Raw genomic sequence first — 24850 nt, forward strand, 5'->3', positions numbered from 1 at the left:
CCTGCCAATCAGCCTTCTACAAAGTGCTGTCTCTTCTTCGTTATCTTTACAAAAATACAGCTAACCCGAGCCCTCCCCGCGCCCCTCCACACTACTTCAGCTCAGTAACCTTGGATACACAGACAGTACCGATTACGTGTCAACAACAAAAACACGTCGAACACAGACGGCTCGAATCCTCCGTCATCGACCTCTCACCGCACGTTTTCTCGTCTCATGACAAGTTTTTTGTATTTTCTTTTTAGTGGCACTTTTAATTCTGCTGCCAAAAACAAAAGCTTCACTTCTTCCAGAGTACAGACTCACAGATGTGGGCCTGCGGTGCATTTGTCAATAAAAGCAAAAGTTTAAAAAAAAATAAATAGCCGGCCCTCCCATGACTAGCCTCAGTTTGTCCTTCTGTGGAAAACAGGCTGTTTGATACTGTACCCACGGTATTGTGCACGGATGTGTCACTCGCCTCGAGGCCGTGCAGAGAGAGTGGGATCCATGTATAATGATCCAAAAAGAGAGGCAGCTGGGGGAAAACAATGAGGAGAGCGAACTGTGGATGTTGCGTGGGCTCTGCAGAAATGACTGAAGTGTGTTAGGCCAATTTTGGGAGAGGGATGCAACACAGGAGAGATTAAGGAGGAGGAGGAGGGGAAAAAAGGAAAGAGTGAAGAGGAAAGCAGTTTCTAGGCTCTTCTTAATCCCACCTCTACATGTGGCCAAGGATGATTCAGCTGTTTGAAAAGGAGGCATGAGCACAAAGTGAATTGTTTCACAGGCGAAGATTCAACCAGTTTCTTTTTTAAACCACACTTCAGGAAGGCTACGTTTCTATTTTTTATTTAGTTTCTTTTGTCTTGTTTCTTCCAGAAACTTGAGATCAGGTTCGAGCAGGTCTGCGGCTTCGTGGCACAACCTTTTATTCCAGTTTACAGACGAGCAGGCTGAGAGCAGACAGCTGACAAAGTACATGTAAGAGATGGCTGAGGAACAGAGAGGGAGAGGTAACGGAGGACGAAAACCAAAAACACACACTCCCTCGTATTTTTCTCTCTCTCTCTCTCTCTCTCTCTCTCTCTCTCTCTCTCTCACACACACACACACACACACACACTAGCGCACACAGCGGTATTTGTTTCCAGCAGAATCCGCTGCGAGAGCCGAGATGAAAATCATCACCACACTCGAGCACAGCAGCATCACCGGTTTTTAAAAATAAAACCGACTACCTGGGTTCTGTGAATTGAAAATACGAAAATCGTTTAGTCTCACTCAAAATCTAAACGTGTCTTACAAAGATGAGGTACCGTTTAGGGGAAAGAGAACAAACAAAAAGGGAAATATTGGCTGAATGTTGCGTTTGTGCTGCTTCTCTCTCACGCACAGGCTGCTTTCAGACCTCTCACAGCTCAAAGCGAGTTTTTCTCAGGTTAACGCCGAATCACGTGACTGCTCAGAGTAACCACACTTCCACCTGGACTGTGAGCATGTACCCGGGTTTGCCCCGGTCTGGGCTGAAACGCGGGGAGATCGATGGAGGGAGCGATTAAAGTTTGCTGTTATTGTGCAAACGCTGTGGGGGAAGGGGGGCGAAAAATAAAATACTGATTGCACAAAACTTCTAGCAGCTTTCACCCACAGATGTTTGACCCTCTACCTGTTCCTTTAACCCTTAAAGACCTGTGCAAAGAAAGCAAGAACTATCTGAGTTGCATAAAGAAGACCAGTATTTCCAGCCTGAAGAAGCAAGGTCAACATATCCGGGCTTTCTTTCTTTGTTAACCCAGGATCTCTGCTTCAGGCTCACATAAAGCAGCGTGTCTGCCTCTTCTTCTGCAAAAATGAAATGGACCAATTAACTCAAATTACTATATTTGATTTAGAATTTGATGTGGCTAGAGATTAGAGGTGTGAAACATGAGAGGATACTGCAGGAGACGTGGGAATCACTTTAGTTTCACGGCCAATCCAACATTACTGAAGAATTTTCTAATCTGTGCAATTTTCTCATCGTCTTCACTTCCTGCAGTGTAATTTAAAAAAACCTTAATCACCGAATGAACACATTCAAATTCATTGCAGCAGAGTTTATGTTGCTGTAGCTTCACATCTGTAACTGGGCTCTACAGGTTGCATATATAAAACATGAATGGCGTTTTCAGGTAGACAGTGAGGAAAATGTGGCACTTCCTGATGATTTTAAGCCAAAACACTGACATGACCTGCTCCGGACCGGGTTCAGCAGAAGGTACCGCCCGGCGGGATCCAGCTTGGTTAAAAGAAACCATCTTTGTCACAATGAAGACTTCAGGCTCCACATTAATCCTAATCCACAGTGCACCCCTCTGGTCGGAGGGATGCTGTCCGGCTCGAGGACACCGGGGTTTTTAGTGAGATGATATCTGCAGGCTACAAGCGAATCGATGCAGGAGCGTGAAAGTGAGCGAAAGCGGACGGGAGCTGTGGTCACGAGGATCAAAAACCCCACCAAACGACGTCCACTCGTGCGTCTGTGGGCTCAAACACACTGCTCACAGAAGGATCGAGTACCAACCTCCCCCCAGCGCCGAACGAGAGGCGAGACGAGAAAGATCAAAGCAAGTACAATAAATTAAATCACTGTTGTTGTTTTTGCCCCCCCAAATCACAAAAATCAAAAGAAATAAAGAAGTAGTTCGAAGAAGAGGAATCACACTACTTTACTACCTAAGATTTAATCAGGAAAGCATGAAGCTCTAGACTCGTACAAACAAAACATACAGCGTTTTTTTTGTTCAGTGGACAGGGTTTGACACAAACTAAAACACAATAAATACTCTGAGGAACAAAAGATAAGGTTTCTCTCTTTATCTGCTAAAAGGACACTAAAAAAAAAAAAAAAAAAAGGCTGGTCCGTCTGGCAGACTCACTCCGAAGGGGACAGGGCAACCCTTTGGGATTTAAAAAAACTAAAATAATAAGAGAGAGAGCGGAGGGGAGGCTTTCCATCCACAGTGGCGGCCCTTCCCCTTCGTACTTATGGCACTACAGCAACTCCCCATCCACGTTTTATCATCTCATTCATTCTTTGATTCTTTTTTTCGTTACCCTGAACATCTAACTCCCCCTAAAGGTACCTGTTCGACACAGCTGGGTTTCTTTTTTTAACTCATCACGTCCAAAGGTTTTCATGTCAGTTTGTCTGTTCGTTTCATTTTTTGTCAGCTTAAAGTGCAACAGTGCTTTTGTTCTCCCGTCCGGCCTCCTCCCGGTGAGCCCCGCCCACCCACGTCACGGGTTAGCAGGATCGGGGTCGGGGTTCGCGCTGGTCTCGCTCGTCACGCTGGTGGCACTGGCGACGCTCGGCTCCTCCACTTCCTCCTCCTCCTCTTCTTCCTCTTCCTCCCCCTCTTCTGTCACTTCTCCCACATCCAGCACCTCGACTTCGTCGTCGTCCTCTCCGTCCAGCTCCTCTTCCAGCATCTCCACCTTGGCCGCCTCCCCTTTCTCTGCCATCGCCGCGGTCGCCTCGTCTCGCTCCTCTCCCGCTTTCTGCTGCTCTTTCCGCTCCTCCTCCTTCTCGTCGGCCGCCTTCTCTCTCTGCTGGTAGAGGGCCGTCTTCAGCGGCTTGAACAGGTCTTCTTCGTAGACCTTGAGGATGGCCTCGCACACAAAGCGGTACTGGCTCTGAAAATAAAAGCGGAGACAGAGTTTAAGCTTTTAAAGTTTACAGCGACGGAGAGCAAACGGACGGTGCTGCGTACGCACAGGCGTCTGTATCATCATGGCCCGCTGATCTCTCATGGTCTTGACAATTTCTAGAGGATACACCGGCTGACCGCACTCCATCAGACACAGCGCCGTCTCCATGGTGATCAGAACGCCCGTCCGACCAATCCCAGCGCTGGAAAAAAAAAATCAAGAAAGATCATTTGATTGTTAATAATGCACACTAATTATTTAATGAAGTAACAAAAATCTGTGTAAGGAGCAAATAAGCTAAATTCCAACAATTCTGAGACTTTATGGATATCGTTTGTGCGCTATATTGTCACGGTACTGCCCACCACGATGTGAAGGAGGCGGGACTTAAGGTATAACAAATTGCCCTGAAGGCAGTAATAAGGGGCAGGTGAGAGGTGTTCAAACATTTGAGACGTGGGAAAGGAGAGAAATCACTTTCTGGTCATGGAAACTGGAACTTTTCTTGGAAGTAAACCTGTTTGGAAGGTCTGACTGTAGAGTCACTGGTTTCACAACATCTATCGTCTAACAGCCAAAAACCGATTCCAGCTCAGACAGGTTAACTTTTATCCTTCAATCTTTGGCTCGCCATGGTCACATGGTTCACACACAGAATGGCCGTACCTGCAGTGCACCACCATTGGCTGGTCCTGTCCAGCCCGTTTGGTCCGTACGAGAGCCACAAAGTCCAGGAAATCAGTGGAGTCGTCGGGAACGCCGTGGTCGGGCCAAGCCACGTACTGAATCTGAGTGATTTCCCTCTTTTGCTCGCTCTGAACGGAGACACACACACACACACACACACACACACACAGAAAATAAAGATCATCAGTGAACGAGCAGCGCTGGATTCTGGAGATGCAGATACAGATTTATGGTTAGCAAAGGTGTTTGAGATGTGCACACGCTGATGAGTAATGGGATCAGAATTACTGACAGGCAGTGAAAATCCTGCCGTCTAGCATTCATGTGGATAATAATTTGTCAGGTACCACCCAGTTAAGGCCCTCACTGCAAAAGAAAAATGCACCGTTCACAGTCAGCTCGGCGAAGATGAAAAAGAGGCCCGCTCTGCAAACTCAGACGGAGCTTCAGCCTTTTGACGCTACCCTCCCAACACTAGACGCTACTGGACACTCCCAAGGTCCTGCATCCAGGATTCTCCGACTGGCTGGAGCAACGGTGTAAATACAACATGTTTAAAAGGGAAAGTTAGACACGGCTCGACTCCACAGCGGTGCTGCTGCTCTGCTGCATGTGCTGCAGACCGCGAGCGTTACAGACGACATCAGATCTGCTCTGCTGAACAAACACTGATGATACCGTCGTCTAATTACCCCGGGGCTCATTTTTCTGCAACGTCTTTACACCAATACATCAACAGCCAGCCAATACTAGCCCGACGACAAATGCTCTTTTATGTTTTTATGTAATCTTTTACACAAAGACTTCTTCATGATGGAGGGCAATGAAGACCAACTGAGGGTATTCACCCTAACCTCAGTTAAGACCTAAAGCTCACAATGAATTCTTCACTTTCAAATGTCAACCACACTCACGCCAAAACAAGGAATTGTATTTTATGTGGGAGACCGCTAAGCATGTTTCGCTGAGCTCTGCATCCTGGGGATGCACAACACAGAACCCTGTTTGTGTAATTATGTTATGAACAGGCGTTATGAAACAGGTAGAGCGAATAAGTAACAGCAGTTTGATTCTTTTCACTCTGCTGGACCCATTTGGTAAATCACATCTTATGAAAACATTTTTTATTGTCTCTATTAGACACTGAATAAATACAAGAGATCTTCTCTCTTTTGTCGATTCATTAGGGAGAAGAAAAATACAAAAAAAAAGTCCAACCATGATCGAAAAATCGAAGTTGGTAGGATTTAAACCCCACGGGATCACCATGACACAAACACACACCCTGCAGAAGAAACCAAGCACTGACCACCGTTTCTTGTGCGAATCAGAGCCGCTGTGTTCCTCTTTAATACTGCCTTGCCGTATCGCCATGGTAACACATCTATCTCCATAGCAACAATCACAGGCAGAGGAGAATGCTAATTGGCTCCTCTTATAGCCGTATACTTTAAAGGTCACGCTGCGTGGACCGCACGCAGGGAAGCGATCGGGAAAACGCAGACAGCTGATCCGGCATGAAAGCTCGCCGTTTGGAGGCTACGTTTACACATCACACATGTTACACACAGCAAACAAACAAAAGCCTTCAGTTTACTTATTCATACCAACTTTATATATCAACTCCCCAAATAGTGCCCATTTAACAGGAGACAATACAGCAGCATGTGGTTTATTAAAGGGGATCCATTATCCTTTTGTTAACCGTTTCCATGGCGAATGCTCATATTGAACAATCAATGAGGTCACGCAAGTAATGCCTGTGAGCCAAAACTTTAATTTCTCGCAGGTTTTTCTGTTCTTGGGTCTGTATGACATCACCGAGAGTGGACGTCCAGGCGCAGAAGCCCCACCCACCTCCTGTGTGTGTGTCGCTGCACTTAAAAAGTGCTCATGCTTCACTCTGCATCTCTGTCACATTCAGAGGCACCTCCTTCAAAAAGAGGCACACAAACAGCTGGGTCAGCTGATTTGTTGCACTGAATACCCCAAACTGGCCTCCCCCTCCTCTTCCTCGCAGGGAGCTCAAAGCGGGATCTGCTATGCTCAGTTCCAGAAAGATATCTGTTTACTTGGAGTCTGAAGAGCTTTGAAAAGAATGAGGAACACGAACCAACGGATTTCTCCAAACCGTCCTCCTTAAGATTAACAGATAAGAACAGAGGGGTGGGTGGAGCCAGAGCGGGGTGTGGATGACCATATTAAGAATATCTATGCTCTCTGACATCATCAGAGCCAAGTGATGAAAACAAACCCACAAACCTTTTTAAGACACACCACTGCAGGTCATCTATAAGCACCAGTGATGTAATTATAATTTATTTGTTCTAATATTGGTTTTATTTGTTTTTTAAATTACCATAAAAAATATAATAAATCAAAGTATCAAACAAAGAAGAACAAAGAATCTAGTTAAAGGGGGTGGTTCTGTTGTGCTTTCAGGCTGTCGTGGCCCGTTCTGGCGCCCGTGCTGTACTCTGGCTGTGTGTGGTTTAAAAGAATGAAAGAACTAAAAGTGCGCCGCAGCACGCCGCAGCACACCGCAGCACACCGCAGGCTTCGACGCCTCAATCGAACCAAACTTACGTCCCCGTTCTTCAAACCATCCTCATCCCACTCTCTGTTCCTCTGCTCTCGGTCTTTTTCCTTTTCTGCAATGTGACCGACTGGGGTGTTTGGGTTGTCGTGGCAACCAGATCCCAATATGTGGCCCGCATGCTGCAGCGGGAGCCAGAAAAAGAACAGCCCACACTGGTCACTATGGCAACACACCTCCTCGGGGTCCTTCGGCAGCTCATCCTTCCTGAGACACGGTTCCCTCTCTGAGATTGGACCCGGAGTCGTCCTCTGTGGCGCCCTCGCCCTCCCGGGTCATCAGCTTTACTTTCTGATGTGATCTGGCTCATTCTGTGTGTGTGTGTGTGTGTGTGTGTGTGTGTGTGTGTGTGTGTGTGTGAGATTACCGGTGTGTGTGTGAGGGTCATCTCCCGGACTAGGAAGGCAGAGTTACCCTCTTCATTGTGGCACGTGATTTTGAAGTCTCCGTATGTGGCGCTGTTGTCTGGGTTGGGCCAGTACTGGTGACACTTCACCTGTAAACACATCAAACACCTTATGACTCTCAGCATCTACCCATCGCGTGCACGCTGTTAAATTTGAAACCATTAAACATGTCCAGCTTCTCCAATTCCTCATCCCTGGATGTAAACTGTAGATCGAGTCCAGAGATTTTTATCTGCATCCCGGCACCGTGTCTGGAAGCTTCATTGTTACGTAATGTTGTGTTAAGGATTACTTCTTTCCAAAACTAACAAAGCTTGAGCTGCAGAGAAGTCTGCAGTGTGTGAGACTTTGCAGACTTTTGTAAATAATTAAATATACCGAGGCATTACGACGCAGCTCGACCAGACTCCTCAGCGTCGTAACCTGTGCCGTTTACCGGCGAAACGTTAAATTCAAACGACTCTTTCTAACAGTACATTTTCAGTTTCCTGCCCTCGTCCTTGAAGAGATCTTTTACATACCCGCCCCCTCTCGACCTGGGTGGTCAGCATGACCACCATGGATGAGCCCTGCTCCCACGTCATCTGCCAGAAGTCAGGGCAGGTGTTGGGCAGCGGGCCCTGGCACGCGATGTAGCGGTTTATCAGGCTGGACGCAGGAATCTCCATCTACACAGGACAAGACACACACAGATCAGAGATTCAGTTTAAAGAAGCAGAGACTACATTAGATTTGCATCTTACTCCAACTTATTTTGTTGGTTTTTTTGTCCCATTACAACATGTCATTAACTACACTTTCTAGCTAACAGAGAATAAATGAATGGTCATTTTCCATGAGCATCCCAACTCTATCAAATCAAATAACAGTCAAATTATCCCAGATCTTTATCAGATTACCTACAGCCCCTGAATTAATAATGACACTGATGAGAAGCTGGATTTGTTCATGCAACAGGCTGGTTAGACGGCGAGGAAGCAGGGCCTGTGTCCTTCACACCGAACAACTACCGAGCACAGAGTGAACAAGGCTTTAAAATGCCGCCCTTCACACTGAAACACTGTTTGCAAAGGTTTTCGTGTGTTTGCTGCAGGGCACAAACCTCCAGTAGGTCTGAGAAGGCATGACATGAACAGACAGAGAGCCACCCACAGGAAGGAGATTCAATTCATTAAAATATTACGCTCTTATATTAAATTCTTACCAAGAAGCACCCATTCTCTGTTTGTAGCCCTCTTATACACGCAAGCTGCCGTTAGCTTTGAAAAATAAAGGCCTGGCGGGCACTATCTGACCGATCCCACAGCCTGCCATGTGGCAGAGCCAGCCCAAGAAGTCTGCGCTCCAGTTTCAGTTACTTAGCATAACTACCAGATGATGGGTGCAGCTTTCCAGGATTCACTGACAAACTAGCACTCAAGCCCCTCGTCCAAATATGGCCACAAGGACCCAAACTCACGGCTCCAAAACTGGACGTTGGGAAGCAGCGTGTGATATGATAGTTCTGTTCAAATGCACCGGCTGTGATTCAGCATCAGTGTAACACAGCATCACGCAAGCAAAACTGCAGACATTAAAGATAACTCACATTGATGTAATTTGCATTGATGTAATCATCTGTGCTTTTCAGAATGACGCGGGTGGCATCATCTGTCGGGAGAGAAGAACAAGAGAAGAGGGTACGATTAGGCAAAGAAAAACAGCAACAAGTCCGAACTGTGTCTTTAATGCATGTTTGGATTTAAAGGAGGATTTTATCCTTTGTTCTCGGGTCGTTACTTTGTTACTTATGTTAAAAGTTGTTGGAAAAAGTCAGAAAGTAGAAGTTGAGGGGAAACGATGAGAAAAGGGAGAAAGTTTGAGAGCATAGCGCTGTGGGGTCACGTACAGGGAGAGATGTCTCTGTAGCGATTTTTGGAAACGTTCTGAGGTAATTTGGCACACAGCATCGTCATCCCCGGCCTCTTCCTGTACAGTTGCTGCAAGACAAGGAACACAAATATCAGCATTTGTCTTTGTTTTGTGCGTTTTTATGTATTATAAATTTTAAAAGCGGGAGGAACGTGGAGGAAAGAATCTGGCAGCAAGTTAACCAACAAATTATTTAAAAATAAATGACAAACCACTCGAGCCTGCAGTTTCACGTGTGTGTGAGTGTGTGAACTTTTTTCGTGTCCTTCTTACATCAAACTGCGCCAGGATGGCTCCGCCGCCCAGGCCTTCCTTCAGTGCGACCATAGAGTCTCTCAAAGCATGCTGGTCTAGCTGGGCCGGGTCCTGAGGGGATTTCTCAGGGATGTACTGAAAATCTGGCTCTGGATCCACCTTCTCCTCCACCACGTCATAGATGGCTGAGCAGGAGAGGAGAGGAAAACAAACTGTAACAGGAGCTATTAAACAAAGTTCACAATAATGAGCTCAGCTTACATCCCTGTAAGGCAAAGGCTCTAATCTTGGATCCGCATGAAAGTGGTTGTGTCGAGCATGCGGCTCAAACCACGAGCTGCTCAAATCTGTCCTTTGCAGGAGGCAGCCAATCAGGAATGAGGAAGAGGAGTCCAAACTGCTTGTTTAGGACAGTAGATAAAGGACTTACAGAGGACACGTTAACGCTCAACTGTAAGTCATGCAAAGCTACACTAGTAGAGCCCAAGAATAAAAACATGGAGTTAAACAACAACCTTAAGAGATTTTTAAAAACAACAAAACTTGAGCGTAACCAGCTTACTGCACAAAGAGAACACACATGTCCTCTACGTGTAAATACTTACAGTCCAACATTTCAACAGCAAAACTCAATAATGTAAAGACATCAATGGACTCTTCTATCTTTGATCTGTTTCTGACCCACTTAACACACCAAAGAGTTTCTCTGTTTCATCATATTTAAGAGCACTTCTCCCCGCTTCGCTGATTAAAGGAGACGCTTTAGCACGAGTCTTCTATGTGGTGAACACACATACGGCCGAGACGTACAGATACCACCACGTTCGGCTTCGCAGATCTCATTTCCACGAGTTTCTGACCACATGTAGCTGTTCATTTTCAGGAGTGTGCTGCACCATGTGTTCATACGTTAAAGTTAGCCTGTAAAACACTTCATTCGAATGTTTACGGCCCTTAAATTAAAACCGCACCGCACAAACTGCAAGTCTCATCAGGAGCAAATATTCAAACCCAGGAAGTGGCAGAAGAAGCTCACTAGCATACAAAGACACTCTGAAGGTTAAAGCCTGAAGAAAAAGATCGCAAGTGGAACATTTTTTTGGCAAATATATGAGTTACTCACATACCTACAGTACTAGTGTTCGAGAGTACTTACAGTTTATACATGTACAAATATCCTCTAAAAATCTGATCTTTCGGTACTTTTTGTAAAGGCCTAAGTAGCAGAAGTTTGCCTGTAGGTGTACACGATCAGACATGACATCATGACCACCTGCCTGATATTGTGCTGGTCCCCATTTTGCTGCCAAGACTAGACTCATGAAGGGGTGCTGTGTTATCCGCACCAAGATGTTAGCAACAGATACCTGTGAGGCCTGTGAGCTGTGAGGTGGGATTCATCAGACCAGGACACCTTGCATTGCTCTGTGGTTCATTTCTGACGCTCACGTGTCCGTTGTTGGCGTTTCCGGTGGTGGACAGGGGTCAGCATGGGCACCCTGACTGGTCTGGAGCTCCAGACACAGCAAACTGATGCTCGGTGTATTTTAACACCTTTCTATCAGAACCAGCATGAACTTTTTCTGCTGTTTGTTTGATCGAACCACACGGGTCAGCCTTTGCTCATCCGTGACCGCTGGCCACTCATGACTCTGTTGCTGATGCATACTGACCCCTGGGGGACACCCCGGGAATACCCCACAGGAGCTGAGGTTCTGGAGATGCTCTGACCCAGTTTGGCCTTTTGTCAAATCCTTACACTCGACCATTTTTCCTCCTAACATCAACTTTGACAACAAAATATTCACTTCCTCCCTGATATATCCCGCCCACTAGCAGATAGCATGATGAAGAGATAGGTGTTATTCACCTCAGCTGTCAGCGGTCAGGATGTTGCACCTGATCAGTGTATAAGGTTTAATGCACTGGGCACTCTAACAACCACTCACCATTAGGTCTGACCAATAGGATGAGCTCCCCGGAGTGGCTCTCGCAGCTGGCCTTGATGAACATAACTACCTGGTCATGGGTGTGGTCAGAGATGTCCCGCCCATTAATCAGGACTACCTGGTCGCCCTCGTTAAGGCGAGGCACACAGAGGTCAGCCTGAAGAGGAGAAAGAGAAGAAAAAAATAAGATAACTGAAGTTTTGTGTTTCTGAATCTGTTTCTGAATCTGACTCTCCACCACGGAGACCTCTGAGAGTTTGGGCGGCTGAAGACGTGTTTTTATGAGTGAGAGGAAAAAATGTGCAACTCACTAGAGTGTAAAGACAAATGAGGTTCTTGTTGACTTACTGAGGTTCCCGGAGCCACTCTAGACACAATGATGGGCATTTTCTGGTCAGCTCCACCCTGCAGACACACACACACACACACACACGTTAACAGCGTCTTACACAAACGTCCTTTTTATATTTAGGGTCGAGTTAACATTTGGGAAAGCAGTGCAGATGTGTCCGCATGCATACAGATGATGTGCCCACAGGCAAAGGTTTACACCAGGCATAGAAATAAGCTAGAAAAACACAAGTCAGACTGAGCGGCTGCAGGAGAGATAAAAGGTGGCGAGGGGAGTTGTCACTCCTGTCTCCTCAGCTCTCACCTTGACATTGAAGCCGAAGCGTCCGTGTTCATCCGGTCTCATCTTGATCAGGACCAAGTTATCGTGAGGGACTACTCCGTTCAGCTGAAAGAACACAAGTCATCACTTCAACATCACGGATCAGCATGGATCTAGCACACTGTCAAACAACAGCTCAGAGCCCTCAGACTTTAACAGCGATCCTGTAAGCTTAATAGATTCATTCTCTTTCCTGTTACACGAGTTGATGATACAACTGCAAATACATTATAATACAGACGGCTATAAATGCACCACAATACACCAGAAAAAAGTGGTTCACTTCAGAACCAGAAGCCCAACTTTTCTTGCATTTTTGGCACAAACGTCACTTTTTTTAAAAATGTAACCAGTAAATTCAAGTCTGATACACATCATTTAAATCATTTAAAACCACCTCTAAGGTTTAGTCCCTTTTACACATAAGTCCAAGCAGAGTGTGCCGCATTTTTTCATCCTCATTTTCCCGGATTTAGGGACTCATAGAAGAAATAAGTCTTGGGACCAAAGACAGCAACTACCCCGACTTTTTAATATGATGCCGGTAGATGCTTAACAGCCAAAACAATGAGCTAAAAGACTCTAAACAGCTTAGAAAGATTATATAAAAACGGCACAAATATAAAATACTCGGGGATTTCTCTTCATCTATTCAGATATTCAAACATCTAGAATCAGATGATTTCTGAAGCTAACACAGTTTCCATTTACTTGTACAGAAACTGTTGCAGTATTCTTTTATGACGCCTTCATAAAGGTAATGTACTGACCGTGGTCTTGTCAGCATTGACGGGAACGTCATACATCTCATTGAGGTGATTGTCCAGCAGGCTTTGCTGGGAGTGGGCCTGGATGATCTGGCTCAGGGTCTTCCTGCTCAGCTGCTTGGGCGGGAGAGCTGGAGGCTGGCCATCCACCCCATCTGGAGACCTGAGGGAGGCAAACGGCGGGAGGAAGAAGAAGAAAGCAGCAATAAAGGAAAAATGAAGGTGAGATGACACCGAGAAACACGGTTCAAATTCCTTTGTGTCGCCATTTGTTACGATACCGTTAGTAACACAGGATTTGTGAAGCCTGTGAAGCTGCTGTGAGCGCTCGAGGACGGACAGCAAAGCCGCAAACATGCATTCATGATAACTACACAACAATGGTCTTCCTCTTTGTTAAAGAGGTGGACTGAAGACAAATGGAGAAAAGCAGGAGAGGAGACCGTGAGAGACAGGGAGGCTTAATAGCACTGTGTTAGTCACAATGCATTAACCTCGATAAAAGGGCTGCTGGAGGAAGGAAAACATCCCCCCCTCCATCATCCCGACAATAAAGAGGCAGTCGGCGTGTACGGCGAATCAGCAGCCAGGTGAGGCTTTCAGCATCATCAGGGCTCGGTCTCTGCTGCGTAAAAGCATTTCAGTCCATGTCTGCATTCACGCGTGTGCGCTGCTGCGTACGGGCGCTCCTCGGGGGCAGAAGCACAAGTCAAAGAGCATTGCCTTTGTTTTGGCTTCTGCTACTGCTGTCACTTTGTCTCTTAAACACACGAACGCAAACTAACATTTATTATGGGTCAAAACCAGGTCAGGCTTTCAGAGAGAGAGGGCAGCGCGCAGCAGGCCTGAGCCGAGACTGCACATCATCCTGCATTATGCATCTGCTCGGCGCGACAGCCACAACCTTAGGCCAGCCCCGGGATAAGGATGCGGCTAAGCCCTGCTTTTTAGCTTTCCTTCTATCAAATACTTCCATACTGGATCTATATTTATCGCTCGATAAATTTTTGAAAGCACGGTGTAAGAGGGAACCAAATGAGTGTGCAGTGACAGAAAAATCATATGCGGGTACACGAGAGGGCTAAAAGGAGCTGCAATAAAGAAAAATGTTGCTTTAGAAACCACAAAAAGACAAATTTAAAACCTGTTTCAGTGCACACCCAGTTTTTATTTTCCAACTAAATAATTCACCAAAGCCTGCCTTTGCTTTGAATTCAGAGAAATGAGTTTGATTACAGCACAGAAAATAATTTATTATGACATGCAGGCTCCAGGCGCTGATGTGCCTAACTTTCATTTAGGTGCACCAGCACATAATTTGGGTGCACGCGAAAAGAACGCCACGCCTTCTGGCTCTGCAGCGAGAAGTCTGCGTGTGCAGCGCCGCGCTGTTGTAAAGAGGATGACCCAATCGACGTTTAATCTGACAATAACAAATGAAAGAAAATCCACTGTGTCATAAACTCCCAGCTCCGGCCAAAGGCATAATCACGCCAGACTTTTTCCCTGACGCTGTCAAGGAAATAAAGACACTGCAATTAAAAATAAGGATCCCTCCAGTGTACTGTGGTTAGCTAAACAGATCATTTTCAACTTCACGCCACTAGAAAACACAACATTAGGGGTTTTTTAAAGGGCGTGGTGACAAAAAGCAGATTTTCGTTTTAGTTTAACTGGAGGAAAATCTCCAACACGTAATGCCGAGGAGTGATCCACCTGGAAACACGCAAGCAATGCTGCAAATATTCACTCTAAAAGGCAGAATTTATTTGATAAATGATATCAAAGCCAAACTGCAGCGGTTCCAACCAGCGGCTGATATCAAAAAGTGATTCATGGTTGAGGTTCATAACCACTGAAGCTGAAAGACGTACTTAAAAACATTTCTTCTAACGGTTAGCGTCCCAATTCTCTTCTGCACAGTTGCAGAAAACATTCAAAGAAAAAGGAACGTGGCTAATACTAATTATAGCGCTGTGATTAAAACTGATAGATGTGCTTCATTTCTGACTGAAGAACTGTAGCTGAAAATAGTACAAATTTTAAAATAATGCTAACACTTTGTAATAATTCGACCTTCAACTGAGCGTGCAACGTCCCAGTAATTTTTAAAATGATATTTACCTATATGGACTTAAAGCTGGGTAGACTAGAATAACACTAACAATTCAGGCTGTCACAGGAAACAAAGGAATTGTACTGCAAGCACATTTAAGTAGAACTTCATGTATGTTACATTGTAACTAAATTTAAATAATGCATTCAAATAATTCCAAATACTTCACAGGCAGCATTATAAAGTGTAATCAAAATAATTCATGAGGTTTAATATTATCAGTGAATTCATAGCTTCTATATATTCTCTAAACCATGATGGTGTTTTGCTTTTAACCTGAACAGGTAATATGGATCATGAATGTCTCTTACTCACTGACCTGAGGTGTTTTGACACTAAATGTGAAGAAGTCTGAAGGGTTAAACATACAAACTCCAAAATAAAGCATCTGAGGTTCGTCTCCATAAAACGCTGCTTTGGCCTGTTTTTATTTCCACTACCACGATGGACAAAGCGCACAATAACAGAGAGGGAGGAAGGGAGAGCAGGTGATTATGTCATGTTTTGACTCCGTAACAGAGCGATGAGCCACTGACTTGGCGTGTTCGTCTGCGTGTGCAGCTTTGTAGGCAGAGGAACTACCACTTAAATGTTACTTAACCATCCTGACGTCCAACTGAGACATCCATCTCTCCTACCAGCTCGATGCAAGATTTCAGACGCCGAAGCAGCCGTGTGGAACTTTATTAAACGACTCGACAAATATTTCACAGTGTGAGAGCATTTTAAGGAGATCCAGAAAGCACAAATACACGCACACACAGACACACACGCGCGTGCTAATTCCTAGTTCAGCCCTGTTGCACAAGCGCTCCGCCCTGCTATGCGCTATAAACACATTTTACGGGCTGTTTTTCAAAGGGTTCATCTTTCCACTGGGGCCAGCTAAGTGACACTGGGAGGGTGTGAACTGTCGGGAGAAGCCACAGACACCGACAGGCAGACTTTAAAAAAAACAAAAGCTGTCAACTCAGCAGTACTCTCAGACTAAATCTGATGAGTAAAATGTAAGTTCTAAATTAAAGGGTGGCTGTGTTAGGGGGACGCTCTATTTACGAAGCAGTCAAATTATGATCCAACCACCGCTCTGCCACCGAGTCCAAAGCTGATGTTTGCTGCCCAAATACAAAGAGCTTGAAGAAACGTGGGTGGGACGTGCATTAAAAGGAGAAGGAGAAGAAGACGACTTACGGTGTGGAGTCCAGGCTGATGCTGTTAGCCTGCGTGGACGACGCCGATTTGTGATTGGAGGAGAAAACGGGCAGGCTGGGTGAAGCGTGGATCACGTGATCCACCAGGTGGCCGACCGACGACGGCCGTAGTCGCGTGCCTTCTTGGACAAACAGCGAGTTCCTGACAAACAAACAGACGCAGACACACAGTGTTCAAGGGCAGCGATGGGAACGTGACCCCAAACGCATCATTCATTTATTTACCAACAAGACGTTCAGATTTAAAGCGTGTGATCTTTACAATTTAACTCATTTTACATTCGCGTCTGGATTTATGTCAACTGTAAGGCTACAAGGAGGCATTGCTTATTAAAACATCCAGATTTTACACTTTAATGATGCTGTGCCTTCATCTGATTCATAACAGACGCTGAACAACTGGAAGATTATTCACCTGCTCTCTGTCATCTTTAAGCCTGCCTTACTATTTCTCCTCATGTAAGGCTGAAAGCCATAAATGGCCATTATGGTAGAGGAGAGCCCAGCAGTGCTACTCAGACTGAAGCCGATGTTTCTCTGGCTGAGTGGTAAAAGAGGCGGAGCCACTCAGAACCAGCAACGACTCTTTAAAAACTCGTTATCACCCACCAATTAATTCTTGACAAGTTTAATAAAAAAAACAAACAGGTTTTCAAAAAGAGAGAAAGATTTTAGAAAGAAGAAGTTAGACCAGTGCCTGGTCTGTTCTCTCCACAGGCCAGTGAAGCAGACTTTTACCTGCAGAAAGACAGCAGTTTTATTTACTTTATAAACTTCTCGTTAATCTATAATAACAGAGCATAATCTGACCTGAAAATAAACACAGCCTCAGCCCTGTGAGAGAGGAGTGGACAGGAAATATCCGATATATCCTGACGAAGCAGAAACTCCTCATCAGTGAGCGCGCACTTTAACATTTAGTTTTCTTTATAGGTGAAAGTACGGAGAGATCTTGAATATTGTTTAGGGAAAGGGCGGGGGAACTGCAGGTTTTAGATGTGTCCTTGATCCAACACAGCTGATTTAAATGGTTAAATGACCTCCTCAACATGTCTTGAAGTTCTCCAGAGGCCTGGTAATGAACTAATCATTTGATTCAGGTGCGTTGGCCCAGGGTGAGATCTAAAACCTGCAGGACACCGGCCCTTGAAGTCTGGAGTTGCTTTTACAAATCAAGTCCCTGAAATAAGCTCCTCATCAAAGTCTCTACTGCACCAATGAACCTGTCGGGATATTTCTCCCAGCTGTATTTTCTTCCACGAGGCCCACAGCAGAACGCCGTCTGCTTCGGACATCATCCCACTGCTGGAATGGCTCTGTTTGGTTTAGGGGGGGGATGAACACGGCAGACTATTTTCTGGACTTTTTCCACATCGGCAAAATCTGACATGGACTTTACACCAGGAGCTGTCACATCTCTGCTGTCTGAATCCCAGAGAACTCCAGGTCTGCGGGACATAGGTGAAGAGTTACGAAGACAGCTGAAGTGTACTCAGAACTCACTGATTGGGCGTGCCGGGCGGGGAGCGAGTGGGCAGGCTCTGGGTCTCCAATCTCTCGTCCGATAGGCTGTTCCTGCTGACCGACTCCCAGTCGGTTCCACTCACCAACTTCCTGGCCAGCGGCTTGCTGGGTGACCTGCTCAGACAGACGCACTAACTCAGCGTTGCACAAAATGAACACGAATCATCAGCTGACCATCAAGAACCCGAGAATTACCTGGCAAACACTCTGTCCTTGATGCCTTTCTCCTTTCCGTACTGCACAGACTGCACCTCCGTCCGCCCGCTGAAGACGACAAAAACAACTCTTAAGTTTAGGACAGTTTCAAAAAGCAGCTATCGAAGGTTTTCTGTGACAAATGAGATAAATCCATACATGCATATCGATTTTATTTAACACAACAAGACCGTGCTGCCTTATTCTAATAACGAGAGGCACTTCAGTGAATTAGCTCCTCCGATCTTGAAGAAATCTAAACACCATGAGCTGCCTGCCAACCAGTAACAAGCACAGCATATTTTATCTTCTGAAACAAAGTTAATAAGATTTTTAACAGCACAAATTCACAATTCAGGTCTATGCTTATTGAAAAGTCAGTCAATATCTCAACCAAACACACACACGCGCACACATAGTGGAGCCAAACATCAGACGAGCCTCGCTCACGTTGCATCACTGCTGCTCAATAATGCATCACAAGACCTCCAGCTCTCAGTTCAGCTCTCGCTCACATTTCATAGAAAAAGGAAACGAAAAAAATGGCGCCAGTGAAGTGAAACAAAGTTGACACAGTGCAATGTCATAAAGCAGCGAGGAGAAAACCTCATTTTATTTTATGTTTCGGTGCCGGTTCCAACTTGAAGTTAAAAACAAAACTATCAAACCAAACGGGAAGGAATGCTCTGTCTGAAAGGAGGAGGGCGGCGGCATCATTACGGAAAACGTGAAATGAAATGCACGGCTGGCTCTCACGTGGACACAAACACTTCCTGCAAAACTTGAAAGATAACGGTTGGAAGGCCAAACATGAATTCGGTTACTTTGTTTCAGGCAAACCATGAATAATTAAGCCGTGCTTTTCTGGGGCAAGGTAGTGCGAGAGGGTTCAAAGGCAAACACGGCCACTTTCAGCGTCTCAGCCTCGCAAACTGAAGTGAAGGAGGAGGGCGAGACAAAGCATCCACCCACATATCTGTGTGTGTGCTGGACATGTGAGACCCTGGATGTTCAGAGGCTCTCCGGTGTTTCTCTGACAGCTCGTGTTTGTGGCCTGCGGTTCTCACCAGTATCTGAACTTGGAGCCCAGGGTGAAGTAGTAGGCGAAGAAGTTCTTCTGCGGCGGGATGGGCCGCTCCAGCCTGAAGAAGGTGTGGTGCTCCACGCAGGCTTTCCACAGGTTCTTACAGGCCCGGTAGTTGACCATGTTGAAGCCGAGCAGCGTCTCACGAGACTCTGTCTGTGTGCAGCGAGGAGAGGACGGGGTTAGTTCATGACCTGCTCCGATCATCCATAACTGTTAGCTACAGTAACAAACTCTGTAACAAACTGTTGCACATGTTTACCGCCCTGTTATTACTTTTTATTCTCTACTTTGAGCGATTTCAGACAGGTTCTTTTCTCCTGAATCACAAAGGGCCTTCAGGGGGTGATAACTGTGTAAGAAAGAAACATCGTGTGGCTCAGAGAGCAGCAACAATCCAGGAAAACCCCCGTCACACTTCATTACTTTGAGATAAGCTTGTCTTTAGTACTCTGAGCCTATTTCAAACATTTAGCTTGTTAACACTTTTGGTCCGGAGCCAAAAAATAGAAATAAATAAACAAGAAGCACTCAGAGAGCACAAACTCCACCAAGGCAGCTTTTAAGAAAGCTGTTTTTATTTTCTATATTTTGTTTTCTTTGTTCTTTTTAAACGTAAAACTTCGAGCTTTTGTTATTTGCACTGCTGAGTATAATTATTATTAATGTGGATATAGTGCATTAATTAAAAATACAAACATACTAAACTAACATTACTATGACTTTCAAAGTCAGATCAACCAGAATGACCTTGTTGGAGAGGTCAGAGGTCAAATCTGACCTGATATGTGATCATTTCCTCATGTTGAGAATCCACAGCTCGTGTTAGAACCACAGTTTCTAAGCTCGAAGGCTTTTTGTCCATTTTCCAATAATAACTCATGAAGCTGACCTTGAAGACCTCGGTGGGTGGAAGGCAAATTTAAACGGCTTGTTAAGATGAGCCCACTCTACACCCCTACAACGTTTATTAGAATTAAATTTTTAAACTATTATGTTTACAGACAGAATAATGCACACACAACCAACACCAGAAACATGAGCTTAACTTCAGACGGGCCATGAAACCAAGCTGTTTAGCAACTCACCTACACCCGAGCTCCACCTTCTGTACCTGACTCAGTGTCTCTGACCTGCGCTGGTCTCATGCTGCCAAATAGAAATACTCGTCCTGTGTGTGCTCTCACATGATCAACACTAAAACTTTCCTGTGTATTATAATTTGTCCTGTCATCAATAATAACAACTGTGTGTTCTGAATTTGTACTTCGTTTTATGGATGTACTTTTTATTATCTCCTGAGCTATGATCTGAAACACCTGGAATGAAATATGTTTATACAGCAACAACAACACATTCAAAAATGAGGAAGCTTAACGTCGAATCTTGAGAACGATGCTTGAGAACGGGAGTTGCCAGCGGCTGTAATTGTTTGTTTTGTAATAACTCCGGGCTTAAAATATTACGTCGGGTTTAAGAGGGCTAAATGAGGACTGGAGAGTAAATACTTGTGGTGGAGACAAACATGCTGTTTGTTGTGTTGAAAGCAGAAACACATTCAAGGGTGAAACAACACACAAAAGGGAGGGATTAAAACAGAGGACAGCAGGGGGTTAATTTGATGCTATCACACACACACAGAGGTTAACAGGTGTGTGTGTGTGTGTGTGTGTGTGTGTGTGCGCGCGCGTGCGCGCGCGCGTGTATACTTACTGCCTCTCTTCTCAGCTGGATGAAGAACTGTTTGCACTTGAAGGAGATTTTCACTATTTTCAACCTGGAAGCAGAAAAGTGGAGTTAAATTTTCAGTACCGAGACGCTGACGTTCCACTTTCAAACAACCCGACACACTCTCCTCTTTTCCACTCGTCACACATTTTCATGCAGCACAACATTTAGCCCGTGTCTCCTCTCTGCTGTCACGTCTGCCTCGTCATCTCATCTCATTTCCACCCATCCGGCCAAAGTTAACTAAAAGTAAAATGAACTTAAAACAAGTGGAAAGACTAATTAAAGCAAATAAAAATAACAGGAAATGTCAGTGTGACTGTGTTGAGTGCTTTTATACATTTTTTAACTTCTTAAAAATTACAATCTGACAAATCATCATGAAACCAAAGTCATGGAAGTCTAAGAGCTTCGAAAAACGAAAGCGTCTGGACCTCTTTAGGTTTGTGAAGATTTCACCTCTCACCCACGAGAGGCTTCTTCAGTTCGAACAACAAAAGGTGGAGAGTTGTGGTGGGGGTAATCCCTTTGGAGGTGGCAGTTGATCATGTGAGTCACCAAGGTGTGAAAAAAAGGTGTGGGTCATTACCATCACCGAGGGTTAAGGGTGAAGCCACTGTGAGACCTTCCTGACTGAGAACAACATACATCTGAACGTCTGAAACAAGCAGCCAATCATGGAGATGGAAAATGAAGCCTGCCATCTCCCTGTATAACTCATCCACCTAATACACTGTAAACACTGCAATAGTTGCACACGCTCCTTCCTACTTGGTAACGTTGCCGTCAATTTTCTTGATATTTATTTATAATCACATCTGTCAACCCAGGATATTTATTATTTGGCGATTTGTATGCATTGTGCTATTCCTTATATCTGGACATATTGTATTGCTAATAGTCTCGTCTGTTTTTGTTTTTTTGTTTCTGTTTTTCTTAATGTTACTGTACTGGAACAACTGTAACCCACATAAATTCCCTAAGGATTAATAAAGTATTCTGATTCTGATTCATGCCCAACTAAACTAAATTTTAAAAGCTGGGTTTAAAAAAAATCAACAGTACAACTGAAGTGTGAGTGAATATTTTTATAGCTCATCTTAGAGCAGGGATGCTAAACTCATCTTAGCTGTGCCGGACCAGTGAAACCATTTAACCCCTGCGAGAGCTCAATATGAGAAAGTTCAAATTCATACAGCACGTCTCCGTTTTTCTACACAATAAGAAAAGCTGATGTAATAAATTAAAGAATCTATCAGCACAAATTTTTAGGCTTGAACTGTAAGAAGTAAGACGGACAGTCCTGTTACTGTAAAACAAAGTTTTTGTTCAATCACAGAAAATTTCTTTTTTTCTGTCATGTAATCCTTTATCTATGACTTAATTAGTTTGGTGTTGTATGACTGGCCATGAATGAGGTCTTTATCAGCAGGAAAAGCTGGAAAACTTCCTAATGCAGTTAAAAGTCCAAAGTTTATCCCCTCATCCACATTTCCAGATTCAAGTCTTTTCCGGGCTAATTCTGGGCCCCCAGCCTTATGTTTGACACCACTGTCTTAAAGGATACCATTAAGGCTTAAAATTAAGAGCACTGTGGGAAAAAGTACCACAAAACCTACTTTAACTGATGTATGCAGACACTGAAATTATGACCGAGACAAGAAACCAATACGTGACCACACGGCAGCTACAAGCGCTCAATGAAAGCAAAGCAGGTGAGCCGCGAAAGGTTATTTACAATCAGTGCATCTTTAAACAGACAGGAGTCACAGCTCTTAGACTTACAAGATAAGATCTGAGTGTACAGATAAAATCCTTTGGGATTGGTCCCACGGTCAGGTGATTTTTCTTTTGTTATGCTAAGGATTTATTAGGGTTTATTAGGGTTTTGTCAAGTTTAGTTTTAAACTGTCGTGGAATATTTACATTTTAAGAAGAAACTGAATTAATTAAATCAATTTGGAGCTGGTTCTGGTTCTCATACAGTGCTTTTGTACTCCTGCTTGCTTCTCCACCACAATCTTCTGTAAGTCTGACCCAAGCTCCTCTGAAAAGCAAATCTCTCATTTCTTCTCAGCTGGCTGACTCATGTGTCCTATCAACTGTTCATTTAACCTCTGACCTCCTGCCAGAGCTTGAGGGCGTGGGCTAAAGACCGTGCCAACACCAGAGAGTCCGAGGCTTTAACCACGCCGATATTACCTCATCAATCTGTGCATTACCTGAAACGCACACGCTATAAAAGATGACTCAGAAACCGCACACGCGTGACCACAGTAAGAAAGTCTGCTGATGAGCGGCAGGAGCAGAGTAACCTAATCCCTTCCTCTAGTTTTGTTGCTGCTGTGACTCATCGCTGCTTGCTAAATATATTTTACATACTTGCTCGCACACACACGTGCATGGACACACACACACTCAGAGCGTGAGTCATGCCCCATCTAAGTGTGGCTCATTTGTCAGGCTGCTGTGAACAGAAATAGGAAAGAGGCAGAAATCTAAATGTCTCTCTTGACCCCGCCTCATCTGACAGATCGATCTGCGATAAGGCAAAAGGAGAGGCGGCGTGAGGTGTGACGGGAGGGAACCGGACGCAGTAACGGCGAGCTTCTGTTAAAGGAGGACAGAAAGAAGAGGAACGGGAAGAAAAATCGGCGAGCGTAGGCCGAGAGATGCTGTTGACTATAATGTTTCTCTCCCGCTCCCTCCCTCTCTCACACATGGTAGTCAGCAGCTGTTGGGGACACCGCTGTTGGTCTCTAAATTTAGCTCAACAGACTGGATGCACACGCACACTTCCTTTAGCCTATTTTTCCTCCACTCAGGACGACTTTGCATCAGCTTCTCTCGCTTAAGCGCTCATTCCACGGAGACTTATCCGTACTCGCTCAAACCGGAAACAGAGTCTTAACCCTAAGATTTCATGGTTTGGCTTTCCTGTGGCCCAAATGGAAAGACCTCAGAGCTCAGATTTATGAATATAGGCCTCGCAATGTCTGTAATACAAAATCCTTCCATCGAATCAAACTCATCTTAGAAAAAACCCAAAACATGCACCTACACACACACCAGCCGCTGTGCGAGTGTGTTCAGGATGTATTAAGCCTACACATCTTCCAGCGTTACAGAGGTTTGAGTAGTTCATCTCCCACCCTCAGCACCCATTAACATTTAACCACCCACAATGCTACAGCAGAGAATGGGAGATTTCCAAGAACTGATGCTTCACAGAGAGAACGAGAGCAAAAGGCATAAAGAGCGATGAGATTAAGTGACTTGGACACAGAAAGAGAGAGAGAAGCAAAAGCAGGACAGAGAGAGAAAGACAGAGAGCAGATTTGACGCCTGTAATATTTTCAGGAAACCTAGTTTCACACAAGCCCCCTCCTCCCCCTTTCCCAGAAAAATCTGGTGAAATCATCTGTATAATTCTAGAAAAGCTCAACAGAGGCTTAAACATTAATATGCCATGTCAATAATCACCATGTGAGGGGTTTCCAAAATATTATGCAGCCCATTTCTCAGCAAAAAGGGTTCCTGGAAGCAGTACAAGAGGAACTGCAGACCGATAGGCGCAGAGGTGGATTTGTGACAAGAACATCCACCGTTTGATTTCCCAGTTCAGGGCAAATTTGGCAGGAGGAAATGACAGAGTATGAAACTATCAATGAAGTACGCTTTCTTTCTTTCCCCCAGCAGTGCACCGTTTTTCATCCACATCGGATACGTGCCAGGTTCTCTGCTGGCTGCAGAGCTGCTTTCAAACAACCTTGATCTTTGGCTCCGAGCAGGTGAAACTGAAGCCTCAGATCATAAGCGTCTTTTGGGTTTTTTGATACTCCAAAAATAATAAGTGGAATACACGATGTTTACAGGAATACGCACATGTTTCAAAAAGCATATGTAGTTTCTAAATTTTTAAAACTATCCGATTTCCTGGGTGTGCCGAGGGAAAGATTGCCCCCCCTGTGGTGTCCCTCAGGGTTTAGTACTCTTTAGTCCTGTCCTGTTCATCTGTTCATTCATCATCAAATTCACTGATAATGCAACTCATTCCACCCTGACCAACCGCTTT

The 24850-nt window shown here is 44.8% G+C and overlaps 1 protein-coding gene across 1 annotated transcript in view; it reads right to left on the reverse strand.

The window, feature by feature from the left end:
• Positions 1–783: 783 nt before the first annotated feature.
• The window catches only part of ptpn4a (protein tyrosine phosphatase non-receptor type 4a), a 74573-nt gene continuing 50506 nt past the window's right edge, over positions 784–24850 (reverse strand). Inside the window, exons 11-27 of the mRNA XM_063499933.1 lie at positions 20761–20824; positions 19031–19203; positions 17964–18032; positions 17748–17882; positions 16225–16386; positions 12921–13080; positions 12133–12216; positions 11826–11882; positions 11478–11634; positions 9547–9713; positions 9251–9341; positions 8951–9012; positions 7884–8030; positions 7323–7451; positions 4339–4487; positions 3739–3874; positions 784–3657 (exon numbers count right to left, since the gene is read on the reverse strand). Of these exons, the coding sequence (XP_063356003.1) occupies positions 3262–3657; positions 3739–3874; positions 4339–4487; positions 7323–7451; positions 7884–8030; positions 8951–9012; positions 9251–9341; positions 9547–9713; positions 11478–11634; positions 11826–11882; positions 12133–12216; positions 12921–13080; positions 16225–16386; positions 17748–17882; positions 17964–18032; positions 19031–19203; positions 20761–20824 (2338 nt within the window). The 3' untranslated portion in view covers positions 784–3261. The remainder of the gene's footprint in view (positions 3658–3738; positions 3875–4338; positions 4488–7322; positions 7452–7883; positions 8031–8950; positions 9013–9250; positions 9342–9546; positions 9714–11477; positions 11635–11825; positions 11883–12132; positions 12217–12920; positions 13081–16224; positions 16387–17747; positions 17883–17963; positions 18033–19030; positions 19204–20760; positions 20825–24850) is intronic.

This window comes from Pelmatolapia mariae, linkage group LG16_19, assembly GCF_036321145.2.
Source record: "Pelmatolapia mariae isolate MD_Pm_ZW linkage group LG16_19, Pm_UMD_F_2, whole genome shotgun sequence".
NCBI classification, from domain to species: Eukaryota; Metazoa; Chordata; class Actinopteri; order Cichliformes; family Cichlidae; genus Pelmatolapia; species Pelmatolapia mariae.